General features: G+C 43.6%; 1 protein-coding gene across 1 annotated transcript in view; it reads left to right on the plus strand.

Annotated features, from left to right (window-relative positions):
• The window catches only part of LOC149317865 (cytochrome P450 2J4-like), a 57313-nt gene that overhangs the window by 13365 nt on the left and 17272 nt on the right, over nt 1-26676 (plus strand). The window contains exon 2 of the mRNA XM_089507393.1: nt 25519-25681. Within this exon, the coding sequence (XP_089363519.1) occupies nt 25519-25681 (163 nt within the window). The remainder of the gene's footprint in view (nt 1-25518; nt 25682-26676) is intronic.

Raw genomic sequence — 26676 nt, forward strand, 5'->3', positions numbered from 1 at the left:
TAGGGATGGCCTTACATGGAAGATCTGTTGGAAACGTTTTCTGTGTCATCTGGTCAGTTCAGGCCCTGGATGAAATGGAAATTCTCCACTGGGTGAGAGAGTATAACCAGAGATGCCTGGGTATAATTATCATAAAGATTTCATAAGAGATAAATAGTCCATAACATAAAGATACAACACATTAGGAATCAGCGCTAATTCATATATAAGTAAATCTTTGCTTATTTTGTTCCCGCATGGAGGAACCAATAATTTCAGTGAACTTCTCCCTGCCTTGAAACGATGAATGTTTCTGTACAGTTTTCAAGACTTATTTCTACTTTCCCAAAATTTCATTGGGAAAATTTTTCTATATAAAGATACTGCTTTTAGGGTGCAGAAAATGTGGTTAGAGACTTAAATGCATTACTGATGTTATACCAAGACAAACTGCATGGATTCTTGTGCAAAAGTATTAGCTGAGATCCTACATTATGGGAACTTTAGAGATTAACTTCACATTCCTGGAGTTATATGCCACTTTTGTGCTTGTGAACTGCAACTGTGAGCAAGTGAATGTGCAAAGAAAAGTGAAATTATGACTCCAATGTGCATTTCAGATCTGCATGTGAAATGTACATTGCACATTAGTCATCTGCAACATTGGATGTGCCTATCCTCCAACATTTCACAGATTAAAATGAAGACACATATGACCAAACAACGTCAGAGTGTGGTTAATAGTTATTAAAAAGTTAATGAGGAAGATCACACAAACTAGGAGAGACTGCAGCAGAAATGAGACTTAGAGGGAGCCAGGAGATGAGCCCATTATAAAAAGGGAAAGTAACACAAATTGGCAAGGTAAAGAGAGGTCTAGGATAACTGATGTGAAACATACTTTTTCATTTTTCCAGGTACCTTCTCTTCCTTGGTTTATTTTTGTTTTGCTTGCTTCTGGGGACTGTAGGGCTCAACAGACCAGTCCTAAGGGCTGCCCCTTTCCTCGTTGGATCGGGGCCATGTCAGCCGCGTGCCGTGGCCCTGATCTGGCCTTTCTGTGGTGCAAAAAGAATCCGCAAAAGCAGCTCCTTTTCGTACCATGGAAAGAGCCCCCTAGTTGTGGTGGTGGCAGTTTTTTGGTGCTCCTTTGGTGCAGTGCGTTTAAACACTGTGCCAACAGAGTGCCATGATGCTCCTTGCCATGTGGTTGGGCATGCAGCATGACACCGGCATGAGTGTGGCATGGAGGCAGCTGGTGTGCATAAGCCACACCCCCATGCCACCTCCATGCCACCCCCAGTCTGTACAGGCTCTGAAACTCTTCCTGGATTCTTCATCCTGCAGCTGCTTACTGATATCCTAGCAAGTTCTTTGTAGTCTGAGACTATAGCCTTTTCTGTATGGGCTAGAATACTCCAGGGACAACCTGGAGTATTTTGGCTCCTGGAGCTTCCTGACGTCCCCCCATAGTGAAGTCTCCCCATAGTGAAGTCCCCCCCATTACTTGTCACTCCCATTGTGATGCCAGGTAGCTGTTGGCATGCATGTCCCACTGTGCCACCCGGCACAGTCACTGCTGCCATATATCGTTCTTTCTGAGGTCAGAATGAGGTGTCTAGTGACAATCACATGTCTGGGCTTCTCATTCTAACCTCAGAGTAAGTGACCCACTATGGTGGTGGACATGCTGGGGACACGTTGTAAACAGCCGCTCTGCATCACAACTTCAGATCTTCCGGGAAGATCCAAAGCAAAAGATGGGTTTTCTAAAAAAATAAAAAATAAAAATGTTATAAGGACATATACTCCAGATTTTGGGGCTGAATGGGCCATGTGTTGTCCAGACTGTTTGCACCAGAACCAGGGTTTGGGCCTTGGTTCATCATCTAGACTTCCTACCAAGTGGATTGCGGAGAGGAGTAGGACTGTTTTATTTGGCCCATAGAGACAGGGCAGTGCAGTCTCTAGGGTTGACATCACCTGGTGCATTGGGTGTCATGATGTCACCTCCTCATTGAGCTCCTGCCATACCACGCTATGTTGTTATTTGTTGTTATCTGCCCTCGAGTTGATCCCAACCCAAGGCAACCCTATGGATAAGACATCTCCAAGACTCCTTGTCCTTCACTGCTCTGCTTAGTTCTTGCAAATTCATAGAATCATAGAGTGGGAAGAGACCCCAAGGGCCATCCAGTCCAATCCCCTTCTGCCATGCAGGAACTCACAATTAAAGCATGCCCAACAGATGGCCATCCAGCCTCTGCTTGAAGACCTCCAAAGGAAGAGAGTCCACCACAATCTCCGAGGGGGACCTTGGAGTCGATCCATCTGGCATGCAGCCTTCCTCTCTTTTTACTCCCCTCTACTTTTCATACAGAATCCTTAGTGATTTCTTTGGTACTGACATTACTCATAAATTGTAATTCTCATACATCCCTGAATGTAATGGCAACAGCTATGACTCAAACAACTAGTAAAATTTAAAATTATACCTTTAAATGACAATTTCATACGCACTGCCTAAATGTATATTCTTGTATATTGTTTCATGTTTTTAAGGTGAATCTTTGGTGAGATGTGATGTTTTGGTGAGATGTGATGTTCTGCTCTGGGCCCCACAACAAACCCAGAATTCCATAGCCTTGAGCCAGGGCAGTTGAAGCAGTGCCAAACTGGGTTATGTCTCCAGTGTGGATGCAGCCAGAGTCCCGTTGTGCAATTGCCTATCTGAAGGGTCTCTGAACTTAAAATAAAAACTCTTCTCCTTACAGGGGCTCTGGGTTTTACTGAAGGAGCACTCAGGCTGGGATACACACACACACACACACACACTCCTTTGTATGGAGGCTACAAACTTTCTATATCCTGTGCAAAAAGAAATATTTTGCACAGGAATCTGTGTAGTTTACTGCACTACGTCAGGTACAAAGTTTTTTGTTTTTGACAGCAACCCCCCCCCCCCCCCCGAGAGAGAGAGAGAGAAACCCTTCTGAAACTACACTTTTTGTCTTTCTTGGGAAAAAAGTATTATTGCATGATTGATTTTTTCCCCATATGAAGTCCCCAAACATGCAGGGTCTTACAACTGTTCACTTTTTCCTCCAATGGGATGCCTCATGTTTCAAGACACCCTTTTTCATCAAGGATGAGAATATCAATGAATATTCTTCGCACCTTTCATATATGAAAAAAATCAGAACAATTTGGATTAGTAAACCATCTGAGGTTGTCTCTCAAATGGGAGATGTAAGCCTTTCATAAAAGATTACAGTTGCCTTTAATCTTTCAGCACTTGTTAAAGTTAAAGCTCATTACATTCAGATTGCTTAGCCGTCGAGAAGAATCACTTACAGCAATCTGTTGCAACAGGCAGGTTGCGTAAAAACTCAGGTGAAGACTGAGAAACATTGTGCCAGGAAAATTCAGAAGGAGAAGTTTAATCTGGGACAAACAGAGGCAGGGATGTAAATTGATTGAAGCTGAGATTTACACCTGCTTTTTGAAACTGAAACCACTTTCCTTGCCTGAGGAGGATAGATGATCTATGCTTGGAGCTGGACTGGATAAGAATGTCTTTTTTGGTTGCTTTCTGGCGTATTTCTCAAGATGGGTTTGGAAAGCCCTGTTCTTTGGTAGTTCCAGTCTTGGAGGACATTTCAAGAAAGTTTAACTGCTGGACTGGGCCTTTATCCATACTGCAGGAATAATCCAGTTTGCTACAACTTTAACTGTCACAGTTCCATGCTATGGAATTATGGGATTTGTAGTTTATTTGGGCACCAGAGCTCTCTGACAGAGAAGGCTAAATATCTCACAAAATTGCAAATTGCAGAATTCCATAGCACTGAGCCCAAGGCAGTTAAAGAGATGTCAAACTGCATTATTTCCCCCAGTCCAAATGCAGCCTACAACTCTGGAGATCAGGGTTCAATCCCTGTTTGGCCATGAAACTCACTGGGCGACCTTGGGCAAGTCACACACTCTCAGCCTCAGGACATGAGGATAATTAAACCCCATCCACTTATGCTCCTTAGCAACTGGCATTTTGGAGGCAGACTTTTGCCTTCTGTATCTTCTGTCACTTTTTTGAATCTCCTTTTAAAAGTGGCCGTCACTACATCTTTTCAAATCAGATTTCCATTGTTTATGCATTGCATGAAGATGGAGAGATGGAAAGCCCAGGAAGAGTGAAGTGTTCTGGAACAGATTTTTGTGCATTCCCATTCCTAATGTCTGATTTATGGCTGTGTATCTTCTGGCACAGGGACCGGCCTGTTTGTCCAATACAGATGCTGAAGGGCATTGTTGACAAAAGGGTGGCATAAATCACATCAGATGATAAGCAAGTGAAAGTCCCTTTAATATTGTCATTAAGTCCTAGATAACATTTCCTGAATGTAGGCCAACTCTGGCCAACTCCAGGACATTGCATTTCTGACCTCAGGGCAGCAGTTCTTGAACAAAACAAAACAAATAAAACCTACAATAGAAGATTGGAAAGAAAAACGGCTAAATTAAAATATACCCACAAGCTCCAATACATCAACGGTGGGTTGAACATAGACAATGACCTCCTGGCACACTACTTGTGTTATAACACTGGTTAATACCCCAGACTCACAAGGACACCTGTAGCCAGTTCATCATATCTCCTTTCTGGTTCCCAGCCTGCGCACACCACACTTGAAAACTCCCTCCACCATTCACATGCCCATACACCCACCCTGCCCTTGGGCAATATCTTTCTGCCTGCCTTTGTCCCTCAGTGACCGTTATTAAAACTAAACATGTCACCTTATCACCTTATCCACACGTTTTGCATTTCTATGGCTATGCCTGCAGTCTGATTATAAATGCGCTTCCTGAGCACCAGTTTGCTCCATGTGTCTGAGGAAGCAGACCAAGTCTGCGAAAGCTTATGCTACAACTTCTTTTGCATAGTTAGTATCAAAGGCGCTGCAAGGTCCCTTTGTGTACTCCCAACATTTAGTTTGTTCAGCTACTCTGGGTCTCATTTTTCCACGCCATGAATTATTTTATACACCTCTGTCATGCCTCCCCTGCTCACTTGTTCTGCAATTAAATAGCTCAGAACATTTTAATGTTTTAACGTTTTTCCACTGAAAGGTTGTTCAAGCCCCTTGAAAATTTAGCATTTCAAAAAATAGGCTCTGGATCCTGGTCAGTCATTATTAGACACTCCATCATGGTATAGTGGTTTGAGCATTGGACTACAACTCTGGAGATCAGGGTTCGCGTCTTTGATCACCCATAAATCCTCTGGGTGACCTTGGGCAAGTCACACACCAAATTAGGAGGAGTAGCTAATACTTCAGAGGACAGGATCAAAATTCAAAATGACCTGAGTAAACTAGAAAGTTGGGCCACAGCTAACAAAATGAACTTCAACACAGAGAAATGTAAGGTACTCCACTTAGGGCAGAAAAATGAAATGCACAGATATAGGATTATGGGGGGACACCTGGCTGAACGAGAGACTTATGTGTGAAAAGGATCTGGGAGTCCAAGTAGACCACAAGTTGAAGATGAGTCAATAGTGTGATGCAGCAGCTAAAAAGGCCAATGCAATTTTAGGCTGCATCAATAAAAGTATAGTGTCTAGATCAAGAGAAGTAATAGTGCCACTGTATTCTGCTCTGGTCAGGCCCCACCTGGAATAATCCTGCGTCCAGTTCTGGGCACCACAATTCAAAAAGGACCTTGAGAAACTGGAGCCTGTGTCCAAAGGAGGGCGACTGAAATGGTGAAAGGTCTGGAAATCATGAAGCCCTTTGAGGAACGACTGAGGGAGCTGGGGATGTTTAGCCTGGAGAAGAGAAGGTTAAGAGGTGATATGATAGCCCTGTTTAAATACTTGAAGGGATGTCATATTGAGGAGGGAGCAAGCTTGTTTTCTGCTGCTCCAGAGACTAGGACCTGGAGCAATGGATGGAAGCTCCAGGAACAGAGATTCCACCGCGACATTAGCAGGAACTTCCTGAGAGTAAGGGCTGTCCGACAGTGGAACACACTCTTTCCTCGGAGTGTAGTGGAGTCTTCTTCTTTGGAGGTCTTTAAGCAGAGGTTGGATGGCCATCTGTCGGGGATGATTTGATTTAGATTTCCTGCATGGCAGAAAGGGGTTGGACTGGATGGCCCCTGCGGTCTCTTCCAACTCTATGATTCTATGACACTCTCTCAGCTCAGGGGAAGACAATGGCAAACCTCTCCTGAATAAATCATGCCAACAAAACCCTATAATAGGCTCACCTTAAGGACCAACGTGAAGGTGCACAACAGCAGACATTCTAAATATATGTAAGCAAGTGAATGACCGAGCAATGAGGAGGTTGGTTATGCTAAAGGTTTGGCTCCTATTTTTCTCAGGAATACAGATGGGATTTCGGGGGAAACGAAAACTAGTAGCTAAAGGGTGTGTAGCACTTATTTTCTATTATTGAATTACTCACTGAATCACAAAATGCTATTGCTTCAGTTTCTCTCAAGTGGTTTCCAAAGAATGATGCAAATGCACATGGTTCTACTCCTCAGTGCCATTCTCAACCGCACCCATCCCACAAATGCCTCACAGGTGTCTGAAGCACCTGCTTCATAAATGCAATTCTCTTGAACAACGCAGAAGGAGAAATGACAGGTCTTTCTGCACACACACCTTTGGTCCGTTTGCAACATAACCTGGCACTGTGCCTGAAATGCCATTAAGGTCTACTGTGCTCATGATGGTTCATGGCTAGAGATGTGAATTAGAGCTGGACCTCAAATGTCACCCAGTTCAATCACTTGCCTTGCAGTAATACAGAATAAAATCACTTCCGGCATGAAAACTTCCAAAGAAGAAGATTCTTCTATACTCCAAGGCCGTGAATTCCACTGTTGAACAGCTCTTATTGTCAAAAAGTTCTTCCTAATGGTGGAATCTCTTTTCCTGTAGTTTGAAATCACCGCTAGAACTCCTTTAGGCAGTACAGATCCTTGGCTTTTAATGTATGTCCATTGAAGGATCTTGCCCCCATTTTTTTTCTGGGGAAAAATACATTAAAAAAATATGAAGAAATAGGATTGTGGATTTTTTTTTCCTTAGAAGGATGATATAATGCTCCTGTATTCCCTCAAAGTCATTTCTGAAAACTATGTAAGGGGAAGACAATGCACATTATGCGATACAGTACAACTCCCATATCCATGGGACCAGTACCCATGGCTTCTCCATCCCACCTTCCAATATATATATGTGTGTGTGTGTGTGTGGGGGGGGGGGGGGTTCACTATTTTCCATGATGTTCACTATCCATAATAAGTCTGAGAATGCATTCCGCATGGATATGGGGGCCATACTGTAACCGCACATCCTGTTCTTGTTTTCTTTTTGCTCCTTTTAAAGATTTATGAATGCTTGGTGCTACAGAGAACTAGAGAAGACAAAATATTTTCCCTCATTTTACTAATATTGATACCCCCCCCCCCTGTTTTTATTGTTGTTTTTTCCTCGCTCTTCATACATTGGCAAATCAGCGACCAATGGGGCCAGCCTCTGCCAATGTGGAGATTTAAAGAGTAAGTCGTTATAGTAGCAGGAACTATTATCCTAGTTTGCAAGGAGCCAGCATGTTGTAACAGTCCGTGTGTTGGACTAGGACTCCAGGAAACCAAGTTTCAGATCCTCACTCAGCCATGGAAACCCTCTCATGGTCTTGGGCAAGTCACACACTCTCAGCTTTACAGAAGGGCAATAGTAACCCTATTGCTAGTCTTGCCAAGAAAACCCAAAGAGAGGGTCACCGTAAGTCTGAGTAGACTTGTTCCTAATAACAAGAGAGCCACCATGGTGTAGTTGTTTGACTAAGATTTGACTAGGATTCTGGAAGATCAGAGTTCGAATTCCCACTCAGCTATGGAAAGCCCCTGAGTTGACTCTGTTCTAGTTCCACTCTTTCACCTTGGAGGAAGGAAATGGCAAACCTCCTTGGAATAAGTCTTGGCAAGAAAGGCCCCAGATAGGGTCAGCATAAGTCAGGGTTGACTTGAAAGTCTATGATAGCAAAGGTCATTTTTGCAAACTGCAGGAAAACTCAGGTAAGAGGACTGAGCCCTTTGCCAACATCACGGCCATCAGTTCCCACCCTCCTCCTACTACTTATGTGGAAAAACAAACTCATTCTCTGAAGATGCCAGCCACAGATGCTGGCGAAACATCAGGAAGAAACTCTTCTAGAACATGGCCACACAGCCCGAAAGCCCCACAAAAAACCTCATTCATATTAGTATCCTTGATAGTAGAAAGATGCCTTGACATTTGGGATACCAATGGCCCCTGGAGAAATCTGTTGATCTGTATCTACCACTTTATTACATCTGACTCATATCACTGGAGGCAATGCAACGGAGTGATAATATATCTGTTCTACAGAAGAAAGTCGCTCCTTCTGACATACTACTCCCTACTGTGATTTTTTTATGCCTGACTTCATGTATACATGAGTAACTTCTACTTTGGATCTTGCTCCATAAAAGAGTCAGAACATTTAGGGATGTGCAAATCTATCAAACTCACATCTGGGGATGTTATCCCCAGACCATAGGTCTAGTTCTGCCTAGTTCAATTGTTATTATGTTTTTTACAGAATGAGACCCCCCACCCCAATTTGTCCATGCTTGTGTGCATATTTTATATGTGCTACAATACCAGTAAGGGCCAGCAAGGTCTAGCGGTTTGAGGATTGGACTACGACTCAGGAGACCAGAACTCAATTCCCTTTTCAGCCATAGAAGTCCACTGTGTGACCTTAAGCAAGTCACATATTCTCAGTTCTAGAAGAAAACTGTGATAGGGTCACCTTTAAGTGCTCTGGAGTCAATCTCGACCTATGGCAACCATGCTGATGAGACATCCCCAAGGCCCCCCTCTGCCCTCCACTGCTCTGCTCAAGTCGTGCAAACTCATACTCTTGATCTCTTTAATAGAGTCCATCCGCCTTGCATGCGGCCTTCTTCTCTTTCTACTTCCCTCCACATTTCCTAGCATTACTGTTTTTTTTCCAGTGATTCATGCCTTCTCATGACGTGTCCAAAGTACGACAACCTGAGTTTTGTTGTCTTGGTTTCTAGGGAGATTTCTGGCTTGATCTCCTCCTGGGACCATTTGTTGGTCTTTTTGGCTGTCCATGGGATCCTTAGCACTCTTCTCCAGCATCACAGCTGAAATGAGTTGATATTCCTCCTTTCCTTTTTCTTTACTGTCCAGCTTTCAGATCAATATATAGTAATAGGAAATACAATGGCTTGTACGGTTCTAACTTTTGTGCTCAGTTGTATATCCTTGCATTACAGAATCTTCTCTAGTTCTTTCATAGCCACCCTTCCCATTCTTAATCTTCTGATTTCCTGGCTGCAGCCCCCATTTCTATCAATGTTTGATCCCAGGTATGGGAATTCCTTTACTATTTCTATTTTTTCGTTGTCTACTTCAAATTTGTGTAGATTCTCTGCAGTCATTATTTTTGTTTTCTTTATGTTCAACAATAGGCCTGCCTTTGCACTTTCCTCCTTGATCTTCCTTAGTAGTTGTTCCAGGTCTTTCAGGTTTTCTGCTAGTATTTTGGTGTCATCCGCATATCTCAGACTGTTGATATTCCTTCCTCCTATTTTCTTTCCTCCTTCTTTTGTGTCAAAGCCAGCTTTCCTTACAATATGTTCTACATATAAGTTATGAATAGGTAGAGTGATAGGATGCAGCCTTGTTTGACTCCTTTGCCAATTGGGAATCATTCTGTTTCTCTTAGGGTCGCCATATGTCAGAAACGACTTGAAGGTACATATCTACAAACACTGCTTAAACAAATCTCCTTTTTGAGTAAAGCAGGACTGTAGGGAGGGGGCATGGATCAGTTCTCCCAGTCTCTCTATGCAGGGCATGCCACCATGTTTTGGCAAACTGGGAGTGATGTTGTGTTACTTTTGGTCACCGGTTTGTACTATTTTTTGTCACATTTTTAATGGGGTTTGGAGGATTTATTGGGGGAGCAGGAGACTTTGTGGGGAAATAAAATGCCATATTTATGGCTGGTTTTGAGCTCACTCACTTGGTTTGGGTGAAAATTAGTATAGTTTTTAATTTTCTATGGGTTTGTTGGGCTTTTAGGAGCTGCTCAGGGGAATTCAGGGGAAGGAAATATGGACCCCAAGGGCCACATTTAGGCCATAAGTCATACTTTTTCTACCTCTGGAATTAAGTGTACTTAAAATAACATTTCGAGCATATTTGAACAGTTTCACCCATCTATCAATATGAGAATTTTGGAGTACAATTCAGGTGGCAGACAGTCTAGGATCTACAAAGACAAGACCATTGAACCTTGGACTGAACATCATGCTACATTGTGTTCCTTATGTTGAACATACTTCTTACATATGTCTAGATGAGATTTCTGTCATTAAGGGTATATTCACACTGCAGAATTAAAGCAGTTTGACACCACTCTAATTGACATGACTCTATCCTACAGAATCCTGGGATTTGTAGTTTGGTGAAGTGTTCAACCTGATCTGTCAGAGATCTCTAGTGATTATCCAGACTACAAATCCCAGAATTCTGTAGGTTAGAGTCATGGCAGTTAAAGTGGTGTCAAACTGCATTAATTAATTAATCCTGAGTTGTGTTTCTTAGGGCCCATTCCCACTATTGTTTAAATCGGATCATGTCGAATCACAATCCGATTTAAACCACCATGGTTCCCACTTGGGAATCGATTTGGAATCGATTCCTAAGGGAGGGCATGTCCCCCCCCCCATGTAACCTGTGCCAAAAAGGAGCTGGGTTTTCCAGCTCCTTTTTGGGAGGAATGAATTTATTTGACAATAAATCAATTCAGCCTAGTGGGAACCCAGGGCGGATTCGAATCCGCCCTGGCAGCCCCTCCCGCTGTGCCTCCCTCCCTCCCTCCACTCCTTTCCTCCTCCTCCTCCTCCTCCTCCTTCTTACCTCTGCCTGGGGCCCCCTGCGGTGGCGATGGCGGCAGCGACAGTGGTGGAGAAGGCTGCCAACTGGGGCTCATTGGATGTGCCTCTGTCTGGAGCGCCTTAGTCCTCCAGTGACGTCCAGGACGGAGACACATCAAAAGTTGGGGATTCTGGGAGGCTCTGACAGCCTGGAGGACAGTAGCAGCAGCGGCAGAAGCAGGGAAGGCTACCAGCCGGGGAACTTTCGGTGTGCCTCCGTCCTGGACATCGCTGGAGGACTTAGGCATGCTGGATGGAGGCACATCCAATGAGCCCCGGCTGGCAGCCTTCTCCACTACTGTCGCCACCGCCATCGCCACCGCAGGGGCCCCCAGGCAGGAGGTAAGAAGGAGGGAAGGAGGGGGTCTCTTGTCTTGCAAAGTATGTCCATATCAGCATTCCTTGCTGTCTGCCTTTCCCTTGCAAAATTAGCACAGTAACATTATACAAAAAATGTGGGTGGTCATGTTGGTTCTTGGCAATGGGATCTAGGAGTCACAGGAAGGCAATATTCAGGCCAGCTCAGTGTGCAAAGAGATCTTGTAGCATCTTTGAGACTGAAAGAAAGGAAGAAACTAGCACGACCTTTGATGAGCTTGAATCAAGGAGATTTTGAGCTCCCCAGAGCTCTTTTGGCTCAATGCTGGTCAAAATGGGAGGTGAGAGAAAATACTGACCTTATTGTTGGAGCTACCAAACATGGCCAGTTTCCATTAGTTTTGTGCAAATCCATTTAACAGTAGATGCTCCTCCCCACTGCTTCAAACTAGAGCCTTGGAAACCTACTCATAAACAGACCGAGTCATGTGTGGTTAGCATTCCCTCTCACTTGCTTTCCTGTTTGTGTGCCAAGCTCTCCCACAGTGCCTCTCCAGAGATCAGGGAGAAATAGGGTTGCCATATTCCAGGCCCTCATATCTGGCCATCTAATTGGTATAATATGCAAATACTTATATTATGAATGTTATTAATTGACATTCTGATCATGCAAATTCAACACATTAATCATGGCACTTTTTCTGCTATGTTTCAACCTCAGTACCAGTACCAGGCTAAGAGCTCCCTTTATTCTCTTCCGGCTGTTTGGAAGTGAAGTTCCACTGTGCTAAACCACAAGCTGTCTATGCTTGTCTCCTTTCCTTTTCCACCTTCTGGGCCTGTTGAGTGCAGTGGGGAGGGAATGGAAAAATAATGTGGCAGTGCTATGCCTGCAGAGTAGCAACCGAAGCCTCCAGAGTGGGTTGAGACTCCCGCCAGTGCCAGGCTTCTTGCACAGTTTGCTGCTTCATCGCTACCCACCATCCTGCGATGAAGGGGGAATCAAGGATTTACTGTTTCATCTGGCCCAGCCAGCCAGGACATTTTTAAAGTCCTTTCAATCCAGGATTTTCCAGGTTTTCCAGGACAAATGGCAACCCTATGGGGAACATAAATGGTAGGATGGGGAACTGAGTACCTGTTGGGTGAGGATCTGATGAGCTTAGGGGCTGAACAAACTGCCCCTAAGGGCCGGCCTGCAGCTGCCTCTTTCTTCACCAGATCACAGCAACTACACACCGCAGCCCCGATTTGGTCTTTCTGCAGCACAAAAGGGGTGCCATAGCCATCTGCTCCATGGCTTTTCAGTGCTCCTTTCGCGCTGTGTCATCCGGACACAGCACCAGAAGAGTGCTGTGATGCCACCCGCTATGCAACAGGGCGTGCAGTGTCACACCAGCATGGGTGTGGACTCAGGGCATGCGGCGTGTGGATGCCACGTCCCACTCCGCCCCGATGCCAGCCTTTATCACCAGTCTGTACAGCCTCATAATGTCCTTAAGCAAGTAAAGCAACAACTTCCTAATAATAAGAATACTGCTGGATCTGACAGGTCTCAACAGCTTTTCCTTCAAGGTCCTTGAGTGGTTGGTGGCTGATTTGATCCAGTCACTTGTATATTTGGTTACACTGGACAGAAGAACATAAAAAGAACCATATTGGATTAGTCGGAAGGGCTATTCACTCAAGCAGTCTATTTGCACAGTGGCCAGCCAGCTGCTCCATGCTCCATAACTTTGTCCAAAGATGGGAAAGGTAGTGTGGTCAGGCTAAGCCAGGCATCATGATAATAGGTCATCTACTCAGACCAAAGCTTAATTCTATTACATTTACACTTGAAATTGGATATTTGTAACAATGAATTTAAATTAGAATTTAAGATGACTAAATGAGAATGGTAGAAAAATTTATCCAGACATCAAGGTCAAAGGAAGTAATATTACCACTTTATTTTGCTGTGGTCTGAACTCACCTAGATTACCATATGCTGTTGTAGCTGCCACTGTTTAAGAAGGATATTGACAAACTGGAGTGTGTCCAGAGGAGGGAAGTCAAAATGGTAAAAGGTCTAGAAACCAACAGATTATTGGGGGAGCTGAGTATGTTTAGTCTGCAGAAGAGACTGACAGGTGATAAAATAGATTATTGAAAATCTCGATTGGCTACTTATTTAAGTAGATGTAACTAAGCAATGTCTCCTATTTTCTGCTGCTGTAGAGCATAGGAGCTGAACCAGTGGATTCAAATTACTAGAAAGGAGTTTCCAAGAACACATTAGGAATGAGTTCAAAGCAGAAAGATAAAGGACTTTATCACACCAGACTGCTATCCCGTCACAATCACACTTGCTTAAGAATAGTAGCATACCAGTTTGGCATCATTGCTTATTACACTTTCCCCCACGATAGTGCTTTGGTGGTCCATGGTTTTCCTCACTGCCAAAGGCCACCTTAGTTCTGGGAAGAATGGCAGGAATGAGCAATTACGGCTGCCAACTGGCTTCCGAAGCTAGCTTCTGTGTGAATGTGCTTTGGGAAGGTGATGAAGGCCCCATTCCCACTGGTGGTTTTGCTCCTGAAGGAACTGGGCAGATTCGGGGGACTACCTCCCGAATCTCTCCATAAGCGAGTGCCCACTACAAAATGAGGGGCATTTTAACCTGAATGCCTTCTTCAGAAATCAGGTTTAACATGTTGTCAATCAAGTGATCATCATAGTGACGTTTGCAGCACTCATTGGGGCATCGGAAGTGTGCTTCCCCCCTCCTTTTTTTTAAAGAGCCAGGCACAAAATGCACCAAAATGCTCACATTTTGTCAAATTTAAAAACCTCTTTTGTGTGTGTGTGTGTGTGTATGTGTGTGTGTGTGTGTGTGTGTGTGTGTATTGTGGGCATTTGGGTCAGTGCAGGTTATGATCTGCCCTTGGCCTCATTTTCAACCCCAAAATGCAAGCTAATGCATCCTGTATCCCCAGCTCCTTGCCACGCCAGAATGCCTCTTACGCATGTAATAATAATAATGATAATAATAATAATAATAATAATAATAATAATAAGGGAGTTAGGGAGCTAACTCAGCTCCCTCCCGCCCTGAACCAGATCCTTGAACCTTCTAAGGCCTGCTGTGACCTGTTTAACGACTTTTTTGCGGATAAAACTTCTCGTATAAGCGAAAGTCTGGACGCCGACATTAATGCAGAACCTAGGGTAAAAGTGTCCAGAGCCTCCGTGGACTATGTTAAACTGGATCAGTTTGAGTTGGTGAGTACCGAGGATGTGGACAAGATCCTCGGAAGTGTTCGGAAAACAACCTGCTCTCTTGATCCCTGTCCCTCGTGGTTAGCGGCCCAGGGGGGACCGGTGGTAACATCATTGTTACGCCGGATAATTAATTCATCTTTGAGGGATGGGCTATTTCCATCGGATCTTAAATTGGCCATTGTAAAACCGATCCTAAAAAAGCCCTCCCTCGACCCCCTGGTACATAATAATTATCGGCCTGTTTCGCTGCTACCATTTTTGGGAAAGGTGATCGAGAGGGCGGTTGCTGTCCAGCTTCAGGCGGTCTTGGATGAAACGGATTATCTGGACCCATTTCAAACTGGCTTCCGGGCGGGTTACGGGGTTGAGACGGCCATGGTCGCCTTGGTCGATGATCTCCGTCTGGGCATCGACAGGGGAAGCGTGTCCCTGCTGGTGCTCTTGGACATCTCAGCGGCTTTCGATACCATAGACCATGGTATCCTTCTGGGACACCTGGCAGAGGTGGGAATCGGGGGCACTGCACTCCAGTGGTTCCGCTCCTACCTCTCCGGGAGGTCCCAGATGGTGCAGCTGGGAGACGTGTGTTCCGACGAGAGGCCCCTTAAAACGGGGGTCCCTCAAGGAGCCATTCTGTCTCCCATGCTATTTAACATTTACATGAAACCGCTGGGAGAGATCATCCGGAGACATGGGGCGCGGGGTTATCAGTACGCTGATGACACCCAAATCATTTTCTCTATGTCTCCGACTGATGCAGTGACTGGGGATGGCGTCTCTCCTCTCTTGGCATGTCTAGAGTCAGTAATGGGCTGGATGAGGGAAAACCGACTCAAGCTGAATCCAGAGAAAACGGAGGTACTAGTGATAGGTTCTCCTGGCCCAGGAATGGCGGTGGTTCCACCTGTCCTGAACGGGGTCACGCTCCCTGTGAAGGACTCCGTGCGCAGTCTGGGGGTGCTTCTGGACTCGTCGCTTCACCTGACTGCTCAGGTGAGTGCGACGGTCAAGAGCACCTGTTATCAGCTTCGGCTGATTCGCCAGCTGCGCCCATACCTGGCCCAGAGGGACCTAGAAACGGTTGTACACGCTCTGGTAACTTCGAGATTGGATTTCTGCAATGTACTCTACATGGGGCAACCCTTATACCAAACTCGGAAGCTGCAAATGGTGCAGAACATGGCAGCCCGGCTGGTCACTGGTGCTCCCAGGACCAGCCATATAACACCGGTTCTAAAAGATCTCCATTGGCTGCCCATTCGCTTCCGAGCCCAATATAAGGTGTTGGTAATTACCTATAAAGCCCTAAATGGCTTGGGCCCAGGATACCTAAAGGACCGCCTCTCCCCGTACATTCCGCCTCGCACCCTCGAACGTCTGGGCAGCAGCTGCTGAAGGTGCCTGGGGCTAGGTTGGCCTCCACTACTCGGAGGACGTTCTCCATAGCTGCCCCAGCCCTTTGGAATGCGCTGCCCACAGAGCTCCGCTCATCTACTACCCTGGCCCAATTTAGGAAGGATCTTAAAACCTTCCTATTCCAACAGGCATTCCCCGAATAAATATCCTGTGGGCCTCCCTCCTCTTCCGTGGCCAAGAGGTTGGGCTATGGGGTTTTTGTTTGTTGTTTGTTTTAACCATGTAACTATGTATTTTTGTACATTTTATTTTGTTGTAAGCCGCCCTGATCGTAGGAAGGACGGCATATAAATAAAATTTTTATTTATTTATTATTTATTAATAATAATAATAATAATTTCCTCACCTCGGAAATGCCAGAAAAGGATGCAATTGCCATGCATTCTTTTTTGCTTTTAAAAGCAATGCAGGGCTACCCCTGAATTCCTTAGAGACAGTAGCAAAAGCATGTATCATTTTGCCAATTTGCCAAATAGAGCAACCAATGTAACATTTGAATTGCAGCATTCCATTCGCAAGTCTTGCCCTTTGCGACATTTCCCCTTTGCTGGAAGCCAGCAAATGAAAGGGAAAGTGAACCACCAGCAGCTAGCCACGTTCTATCCATCTATATATCTGCCTCCAGAAAAAAACATGCACATATTTTGTCAAAAATAATTTTTAAAAATAATTAAAAAAAGGGGGGGGGAAGGTGCCTGATGGGAGCTGCGTTCGTGCCTTGCCTTTGACCTGACCTGAACTGACCCCTTTCCTCCTGCTTACATTCTCTTCAGAGGAGCTTTGCCATTGCCTTCCACTGAGGCTGAGAGAGAGTGACCTGTCAATTCCAACTGACCCATGGAATCAATTGGGAATAAAAAGGAAATGCAGCGCAGGCATTGTGACTGTAGCATCCGCTAATAATAATAATAATAATAATAATAATAACAACAACAATAATCCAGGAGTAAGAGGAAATGAAAGCAGCACAAGCAAGCACACAGACATATCACCCAAAAAATCATGCGCATAAATTGTCAAAAATAAAAGAGATTCCTTCTACAGTCTGATTTCCCTACATCCCTCCTCCAGTTTGGCCCCGCAGCCCAATTTCCCTTGGCAATCCTCCTCCTCCTTCCTTCCGACCCTCCCCTCCCTCTCAGCTGCCCTGGCTCCTCACTCCTCCTCCTCCTCCTCCTCCTCCTCCTCCTCCTCCTCCTCCATCACTTTCTCCACTCCCCCACCCTCCCTTTGACATCCCTTTGCAGCCCCCATCAGTCACCCTGATTTCCCCTTTTAGCCTCCTGTCACCCTTTGCCTCCAGATCCCCCTTTTCCCTTCAACTCTTTCCTCCTCCCCCTCTCCTCGGATGAGGGGAGGGAATGCTCTGGCCTCTGCCCGCCCTCTGACCTTAATCCCTCCCTGAATTTGCCCCGATCGTGATCGGGGGCAAGTTCAGATTTAATGAATCTTGGGTCTTTTCAGAAAAGACGGATTTTAGCCCGATTCTGGATACCCCGGGGTAAGGGGCATTTCCTTGAGCAAGCCTCGACATGGATTGTGACAGAATTGGGCCCAATATGAACTTCACGTGGAAGAATCGGTTTCAAAACCGGGTTAAAAGGTAATGTGAACGGGCCCGAAAAGTGCCAAGAAAACCTCATGATAGATTTGCTTTAGGGTTGCCATTAGTTGGAAATGACTTGAAAACACACAACATCAACAACAATGGTGGATAAAACTATGCATACTTAAAATATAACTAAACTAGCTGTGGAATTTAAAGGAACGTTGAAGCATGTGAAGTAAAACACAACAACCAACAAACAGTATAATAATAATAATAATAATAATAATAATAAGTGTTTATATTCCGCTTAATCTCTAGGAATCCAAGCGGATTACAACAGTAAAGCAAAATACAGTTAAAAGAGAATACATTAAAAATTCCAAGATCCCCATCCCTCCCCAGTCATAAAAACATAATTAAACATAATTAAATGCTAAAAGGAGATTAAACCAAGAAAAGAAGTTAAAAACATTCATATACAATAGCAATTAAAATGAAATAAGAGTTTCAAGTGGGGTCTGGGTAGAATAAAGATAAAGATGGGGGATAATGGGAGAAAATGGAGAATATGGGAGTATATGATCCTTGAGATAACCAAGACCTGAGCTGTGTTGGGCTTTATAGTTTGTAACCAACACTTGGAGGTGTATTGGGTCCAGAAGTCTCCCAGTGGATTCTGTTACTCACAAAGACGTAAGATTTGGCGGACTTCCACTACTAGCAGCAGTCTATCTTTAATAAGTTAGGGAAATTTAACTTGGCTTACAAGAGGAGGCTAACATTAGAATTGAAAGCACCAATTATTCCAGTACTAACAGATGAAGACTACAGGCATGCGTGGACTTTGGAATGAAGCAAAAGGCGCAAAAGGTCCATGCTGGGACTCTCTTGATCCAGACCACCACCGCAGTCCTGAACTGGTTGCCAAAAAGGAGCGATATTTTACCACTACTTTTTGGGCTGGTTCTTTGAGAAAGAGCTGCACCTGGGGTGCCTTCCAGCTGTGTTTTGGGCATGCGTCATCTAAATGCCATGCCCCCAATGCAGCCTGATGGCAGCCCTTTTGTGCCATCTGTTTGACGCCTAAAATAACCTTTTAATTGGAGAGACTATAAAAGAACACATAAACAAGCTTCATTTATATACCGCTTCATACCGCCTAAGCAGCGTCTAAGCGGTTTACAACTGTAAGCTAATTTGCCCCAACAATCTGGGTACTCTTTTTAACAAACTCCTCTGAAGGATGCAAGCCTGAGTCGAGCTTGAGCCCTTTTTCCTGGTCTTGAACTCACAACCTTATGGTTTTGAGTGAGTGGCTGCAGTACAGGCATTTAACCACTGCGCCACCAGGGCTTGCCACATGTGCAAGATAGACTTAGGAGATTATCACATGGCAAGGAAAAGGTATGCGTGAAATATAATTGTGCAATTATGGAAAATATTTTTGCATGATGTCACACTTATCCAGGGTTTGTCCTGTGAAGACCCTGGAATGCTCCAGCAACAAGTCATTCATGGAAAGTCCCATGAATTAGTTAGCAGTCGCGAGAAAAGTGCAATTGGATGGGTGCAAAAGTCAATGACACTTCCTTCTTATGTTCCCCCAAGAAGGGTCTAGGGATTCAATTAATATGTAGCATTGCTGTTCTCTGCTTATTTCAACTCCTCTTAGCTCAGCCTGCACAAATAGGTCTTGCATCGTTTTCAAATGTTCTATTACACATTGGCCTTTTGCCATCTTTTGCCTATAAATTCTCTTTGACCATAGCATTTTTGCAAAGGCAGTAGAAGGAGTGTGTAGTCTCTGCAGAGTGTCCCACACATCTTTGGCAGTTTCCTTATCTCTGACATCGTTAATCAAGTCTTCTTCCAGCATTAGAAAAAGACAAGCCTTGGCTTTATTATCTTTCTCTTTTATAGCTTCAGTAGAGTCGGCTGGCAGCCCGGCTTCAACAGTTTCCCACAAACTTTCTTTTACTAGCAGAGACTGGGCATAAATCTTCCAGGTGGAGTAGTTGCTTCTGTTCAGTTTACTAAACTTCAAAATCTCCATTTTAACTTGTGCAGTGACTCAATTGACACAGTCCTTCTGAGTATGCACAGCTGACCCCTTTTGGGCTTAATCAAAACACAGGAGGAGTTACTCACGGAGCTTATCAGTGCAGCGTAAACAGCTTGCTCTGATCTGTCTTCCACTCTCTGGAACTTTCAGCTTCTGTGGATGCTGGGTTCTGCAGTAACTGGGCCCGTAACCCTTGTCAGGGATGATGGGAGTTGTAGCTCTTCACCTCTGGCTCAAATTCACCACCTTGTTACGCACTGGCGCTGACCAGTTTTGGCCAGTGGTTAAAGCTTTGCTCTAAAGCAGCAGAGTTACAGAGAATAGGCTGAAGACCCTGACAAACTCTCCAAGCCTTCTCACTCTTGCTTCCACAGAAGTCTTCCCACTTCTTCAGGATCCAGCTGGCTCTTGTATCTTCACCCAAGACACCAGACAACTCAGTAGTCTTGTATAAAAGATCTACTTTATTCTACTATATACAGCTCCAAAACTATCCAACACAACTCCAATACAACAATACTCCTCACTACTACTATCCACTGCTACTACCCACAAAATACATTAGGATTCATAGTCATTATTATAGTCCTTGGATCATACCACCCACTCTTGTCAGTTTCCACCCAGTGGGCGTGTACAACCATTCTCATTGGCTCTCTTGTTTCTATCCAGAATTGGTGATTTCATCATCTCACCTTGACCACTTAACAATTCTCAGGTGTGTTCAATTATCCACTTTGCATTTCTGTCCTTGGCATTTAGGACTTGTTAATCACATTACCTTTTACACCTTTGTGGCTTCTAATTGCTTCTGCTGAGTCACCCTGACTCTCACATACATGTTTTATTTCATCCACTGTATATCCCATGTTGCTTTTTCCTTAACAATCCCCTCCGAAATAAAATATTGTATGTGGCTTACAATGTCATTCCAACCATTTGTGTCAACCTTTCATGTTTTTCTACTGTTAAAGCTTTTGTAAACAAATCTGCTATGTTATTTTGTGTTTCTATGTATCTCAACTCTATTTCACCTTTTTGAACCATGTCTCTTACATTTTGGTATCTTACACCCACATATTTGGTTCTGTTCTTCAAACTTTCTGTTTCAGCCATTGCTATGCACGATTGTGAGTCTTCTTGAATTTCAACAGGTACTTTCAAATTTTCGTTCAAGTCATTTAACAATTGTTCTAGCCATTGTACCTCGTTCACAATTTCGTTCAAAGCTGCAAATTCTGCTTCAGATGTGCTTAACGCTACGTTAGTTTGTTTTCTGCTTCTCCATACTATTGGACTTTCACTATACTTGATTATCATTCCTGTAACTGACTTCTTGTCTCCTGATTCTGATGCAAATGAGCTGTCTACATAGCAATCTAAATGTGCATTACTGCTTCTGATGATTAACTTTTTGTCTAGAGTCCCTTTCAAATATCTTAGTAAGTGTTTCACAGCTGTCCAATCCTCAACCTTAGGATCACAAAGTCTTCTAGATAAAACGTTCACAGCATACGAAATGTCTGGTCTAGTGTGGCAAGAAATGAATTGTAGAGATCCTATTATGCTCCTGAAAAAAGTCTTGTCCTCAAAATCTCTGGTTGTTGGCTCAGATACGAAACCAGTTGTCATTGGAGCTCTAACTATCTTAGCATTCTGTAGACCACACTTTTCTATCAAGTTTTCTATCTTCTTTCTCTGGCTTAACAAACAATGACCTTCTTGTGTCCATTTAACATTAATGCCTAAATAAGATTTCAACAAACCTAGATCTTTCAAAACAAACTTTTCTGATAATTCTCTCTTAACTGACTCTATTTCCTGTTTTGACTTTGCTGCCACGCACAAGTCATCCACATAAATCACTAGTACTATATCTCCTTTTGTATAAACACAAGCATCTGCAACGCTTCTCTTGTATCCTAGCTTAACCAACTCGTCATTAATGCACAAATTCCATGCTCTGGCACTCTGTTTTAAACCATACAACGCCTTCTTCAATCTATAAACCTTCTGACTTCCATTCTCTTCAAAACCTTGTGGCTGTTCCATAAAAATTTCTTCATCCAAATTTGCTTTTAAATAAGCTGTTTCAAAATCAAAATGTTCAACAACTAAATTCCTTCTTGCTGCTACAGCTAACACCATTCTCAAACTTTCTGGCTTTGCTGTTGGAGAATAAGTCTTGTCAAAATTCTCATACTGCTGTTGTGCAAAACCCTTAGCTACTAATCTTGCCTTGTACTTAATGCTACCATCAGGCATTTCTTTTCTCTTATACACCCATTTACAACCAATCACTTTCTTATCTCTGGGTCTATCAACAACTTCAAAAACATTTTTGTTCACCAAGCAACTAAATTCACTATCCATTGCTTCACACCATCTTTCTTGTTCTTCCCTAGAAAAGGTTTCTATCTCTTCAAAACTCTCAGGCTCTTCTACCACTGTACAAGCTCTTGCCTGTGTCACGACAAACCTATCTGGTGACTTCCTAACTCTGTGACTACGCCTGGGTATGAAATCTGTCGTTCTGCCTCTTTCTTCATCACCGTCTGCACTAGAAGTTGTTGTCTTTCGGCTAAACCTTTTGTCTTCTGTCATCCTAGTGGTTACTGGTCTTGATTGTGTCTCCCCATCTGAGGTACTACCACTACTGCTAGTAGAGGCTTCTGGCTTGACTGAAACCCCTCCGTTTCCTGAAGTTGGTTCAGTCTGTGCTTCCTGCTCACTTGAGCTACCTAACCTCAAGAACACTTCTTTATTGGCATGCAGCTTGTCCCAGCCAGCATGTCTTTCAAAATTTGCAGACCTGGAGTACTGTACTTCTCTTCCTCCCAAATGAAATTTGTAGCTGTTCCCTGAATATCCTAAAAACATTAGCCTTTTACTTTTTGGTTCTCCTTTTCTCCTAAAACATGCAGGTATGTATACATGTGCATATTGTCCAAACACTCTTAGATATTTGAAATTTGGCACTCTCCCATACAAGACCCTGTAGGGAATGTCTTCAATCTCTGAATGATACAACCTATTACTTATGTGTATGGCAGTCAGTGTAGCTTCTCCCCAAAAGTTGTCACCTACTCCTGCATCTGCCATCAGGCAAGCAGAAATCCTTTTAATGTCCTGGATTTTCCTTTCTGCTAAACCATCCTCACTTGGACAAGCAGGATTGGTGGTTTTGTGCCTTATCCCCACCTTCTGGAACCAATTATATAGCTGGTTGTTTAAAAATTCGCCACCTCTATCTGTAACAATTGTCCCAACTTTGCTATCAAATTGTCTCTCTATCATTCTTACCCATGCTTTCAAACTTTGCCCAGCATCAGACTTATTTTTCAATATTGTTACAAAAGCATACCTTGAAAATCTGTCCACAATTACTAGGAAATATTTGCTTCCTCCTAATGACAAACAATTTGCTTGGGCTACAGCAGCATGTACAAACTGAAATGGTCTTTGAGCAATTCTTTTGGATTTCTTAGCTACTGGAAAAGCTCTGACCTTCACTTGATTACAAACAGTGCAATCCAAGTGATTTTTGCATTCTGCCACTTTTAAATCTGGACACATGCTTATTAAATTGCTTATTAAACATCTCCGTTGCTCCCTCGAAGAAGCTGCCTGGTCCAGCCCACGCACATCAGGCTTCGTTTGCTCACTTGGCACAGTCTTAGAAGTTGCTGCGTCATTTCTCTCAGACTGTCTCCTCTGGTTTTCTTCCAGAATTCTAGCATCTTCAGAGAATGCTGGGTAATATCTACCTGTCTTGAAGAATGGTCCTCAGGAAACAAGAGTGGCTCATATGGGAGTCTGATGGCAACAGCCAGTGGGCATAGCAATGGGGTCAATTGTAGCGTGGAAAGTAGGTTTTCCTAATCATATTTATATTTTAAAACTATCCCCAGCCTAAGATGACTTCATGGGAAACAAAGACTTGATAGCCCTTCGGAGGAACCAAAATGGTCCCTGAAATGGTGGCTTGCTTTGATCTCCAAAATACTAAAGAGGACTAATTTGATTGATAGTAGCTTCATTGACTTCACAACACCCCAACAAGATCTGGGGTACCTGAAAATGAGCAGATACGAAGGGTATTTTGGAACGCAGCAGGAGATGAAAGGAAATCCCTTCTTGTTTGATCTGTTAGCCAGAACTCATCTTTTGATTTTTGATTTAAGTAAGAAATGCAGACCCTGTGTGTGTGTGTGTGTGTGTGTGTGTGTGTGTGTGTGTGCATCCTCTACCAAGCCCCTTCACCCATTGTTTTGAACCTTCCACATGTCTGGGACCTATGTGCCACATTCACAATACCACCTTGTCTGATGTTTTGGAGGTCATTGCAGCCTCTGCGACCCTCTAACAATGTGATAGAAAAATATAGATTGGTTGTAGGGATATTGGGGTACTTATAATACTAAAATCTGTGAATGCTTAAGTCCCATTATATCCATTGGCATAGTAAAATGTGTCCTTTATATAAAATGGCAAAATCAAGGTTTGCTTTTTGGATCGTTTTAAAAAATATATTTTTAAGCAGCGGTTGAATCTGTGGAAGCAGAATCCAGGGATACATAGGGCCGACTGCATTGCTTAGTATGTCAATTATTCAATTAGCTTCTCAGATAGCAGCAGGTGCTGTTTCTGCATCAGCAAAATGGAAAGCCTTTTGGTCCATGAAGGCCAATACCTGACTCAGGCTCCTGACCCACCTTCCAGCTTCAGCAACACAATTCATCCTCACCATAAGTGTCCCTTTGGTCTGTGTTTGTCAGAGATGGGCTGTTATTTGGGGAAAAAATTGAGTTGTCTCTTTTTTGTCTGCTACACTTTGCTTTGTCTTGAAATTCCAATGGCATCTTTCTGAGTCTCGAAATCTCCTGTGCCATCTAGTGGAAGGACTGCATCTAAAAGGCTGGTTTATAGAACTCTATGGCCTGTTCCAGACTGCCAAAATAAAGCTGCTTTGGGTCTCTTTGGAGGTATGCTGTTTAAATGATGCATGGGTCCTAAGAATCCAGAAGCTGCACCAAAGCTGCACTCCAGTGCTTAGGAATGGAGTATGGCTTTGGCGCGACCTCCGGACTCTTAGGACCCATGCATCATTTAAATAGAATACCTCCAAAGAGACCCGAAGCAGCTTTATTTTGGCAGTCTGGAACAGGCCTAAATAAATAACTAAAAGACATGAATATGGAATAGGAAGGAAAACTTGGAGGGAGAGTGGGCCGAGATAAAGGCTGCACATGGCTAGAAGCTACAGAGATGAAAAAGACTGATATTTGTATACCAACTTAAAATAATCTCTCGACATCGGTGTGAATGTTCTTTTTTGTTCTTGATTTTATTGATATTTGACAATAGTACAATCTCAGTGTTACAAACAACCCATCCTTCCCCTAATTCATAGCACGTAATGCATAGCTTTGTCAAATCTCTTACATCTTTCCATTCTGTTCCTTTACATATTATTATAATCATGTTTATCTAATTATTAATCCAAAATTTAATTTGCTCATTTGGTGGCATAAATTCACCATTACTTTGACACATAACAGTATCAGAAGGTTTCCATGTGATGCCAAAAATGTCTTTTTTAAAATCTCCTTTTGCTTGTCTTAATTTAATTTCTCTAATAGGCCTATAGTCCATAGCCTGCTTAGCTAATTCTTAGTTGATAAATTACCTATTTTCCCCATGTTTTGAGAATTTCTAGTGTTCTTGCACATAAGTGATATGAGTTATTCATGCAATAAATCCTTATTCTGCCTTTCAAATAGAGATATCACTATAATCCCCCTCCAAAATAGACTTTACCCCACACTATTTGATTTATCCACAATAGAATTTTATCCCAGAATCTTCACACTTTTGAGCACATGTTCCTTTCTCTGTTTTGATCCAATTACAGCTTTCTAAAGCATATGGAAACATTTACACAATATGGGTGGCACATCATCCCATCGTAGTCCTGTCTGGATTCCAGACGGTGAAAGAAGGCCTGATCAACCATTCGGAAGAGCTAGTCGACCGACCATTGACCCACTTCCTCATAAGGGCCTTCAACAAAAAGGGTGAGTTGTTTTAAAAGAAAGGTTTGTTGTTAATCTGCTGACAAAAATTAATAAAAGAAAGCATGCCCAATGAGAAGCAGTTCAGGGAGCTGGGGATGTTCGACCTGGAGAAGAGATGGTTAAGAGGTGACACGATAGACCTGTTTAAGTATTTGAAGGGATGCCATATTGAGGAGGGAGCAAGCTTGTTTTCTGCTGCTCCGTTTAATGGGATCTGGAGCAATGGATTCAAACTACAGGAAAAGAAATTCCACCTAAATATTAGGAAGAACTTCAGTAAGAGCTATCTGACAGTGGAACATATTCCCTTGGAGTTTGGGGAGTCTTCTTCTTTGGAGGTCTTTAAGGATGGTTGGATGGCCATCTGTCAATGGGGATGCTTTGCCTGAGAGTTCCTGCATGGCAGAATGAGGTTGGACTGGATGGCCCTTGGGGTCTCTTCCCACTCTGTGATTCTATGATTCTCTAATTCTATGAACCTGGTGAATCTCAGCACTGATGTCATCATTCCATATCCAGCTGTGAGGAAATGCTCATGCCATCCTGCCAACTCTCCACAAAGCAGGGATTGGCCATTCAGGGGCTTCCAAAGCTGTTCAGTAAGACCCAAAATGGACAGACCCCAAAAGGGTGGCACCAATAGTGCTGGGGCCATGGCAACTTCATGCGCTCAGCCCTATTCTGGGCTGCCTTTGCAGTCCAGAATTGGACTGCTGGAAGGAGCGGATTGTATTCACTCCTTCTTGGCCCTGTTCTTCCTAGATGGCGTAGCATCAGCGCAGCTTCCAGCCATGTTTGGAGCATGCATCACCTGAATGCTATGCCCTGAACGTGGCCAGAATCTACATTTTTTGGTCCATGTGTTTCAGGCCTACGTTGCGGGGGGTGTATGGGTACTGCTGAGGAAAGAAAGGAATGCCAACTCCTGCAGCACCCAAAGCCGGACATAATAAGGGAAATCTGTACACATGTCTGCCCCTAAGAGGATGCCAGCT

The sequence above is a fragment of the Sceloporus occidentalis genome, unplaced genomic scaffold (assembly GCF_023333645.1).
Source record: "Sceloporus occidentalis isolate IW3139 unplaced genomic scaffold, rSceOcc1.0.p SCAF_2, whole genome shotgun sequence".
Classification (NCBI taxonomy): domain Eukaryota; kingdom Metazoa; phylum Chordata; class Lepidosauria; order Squamata; family Phrynosomatidae; genus Sceloporus; species Sceloporus occidentalis.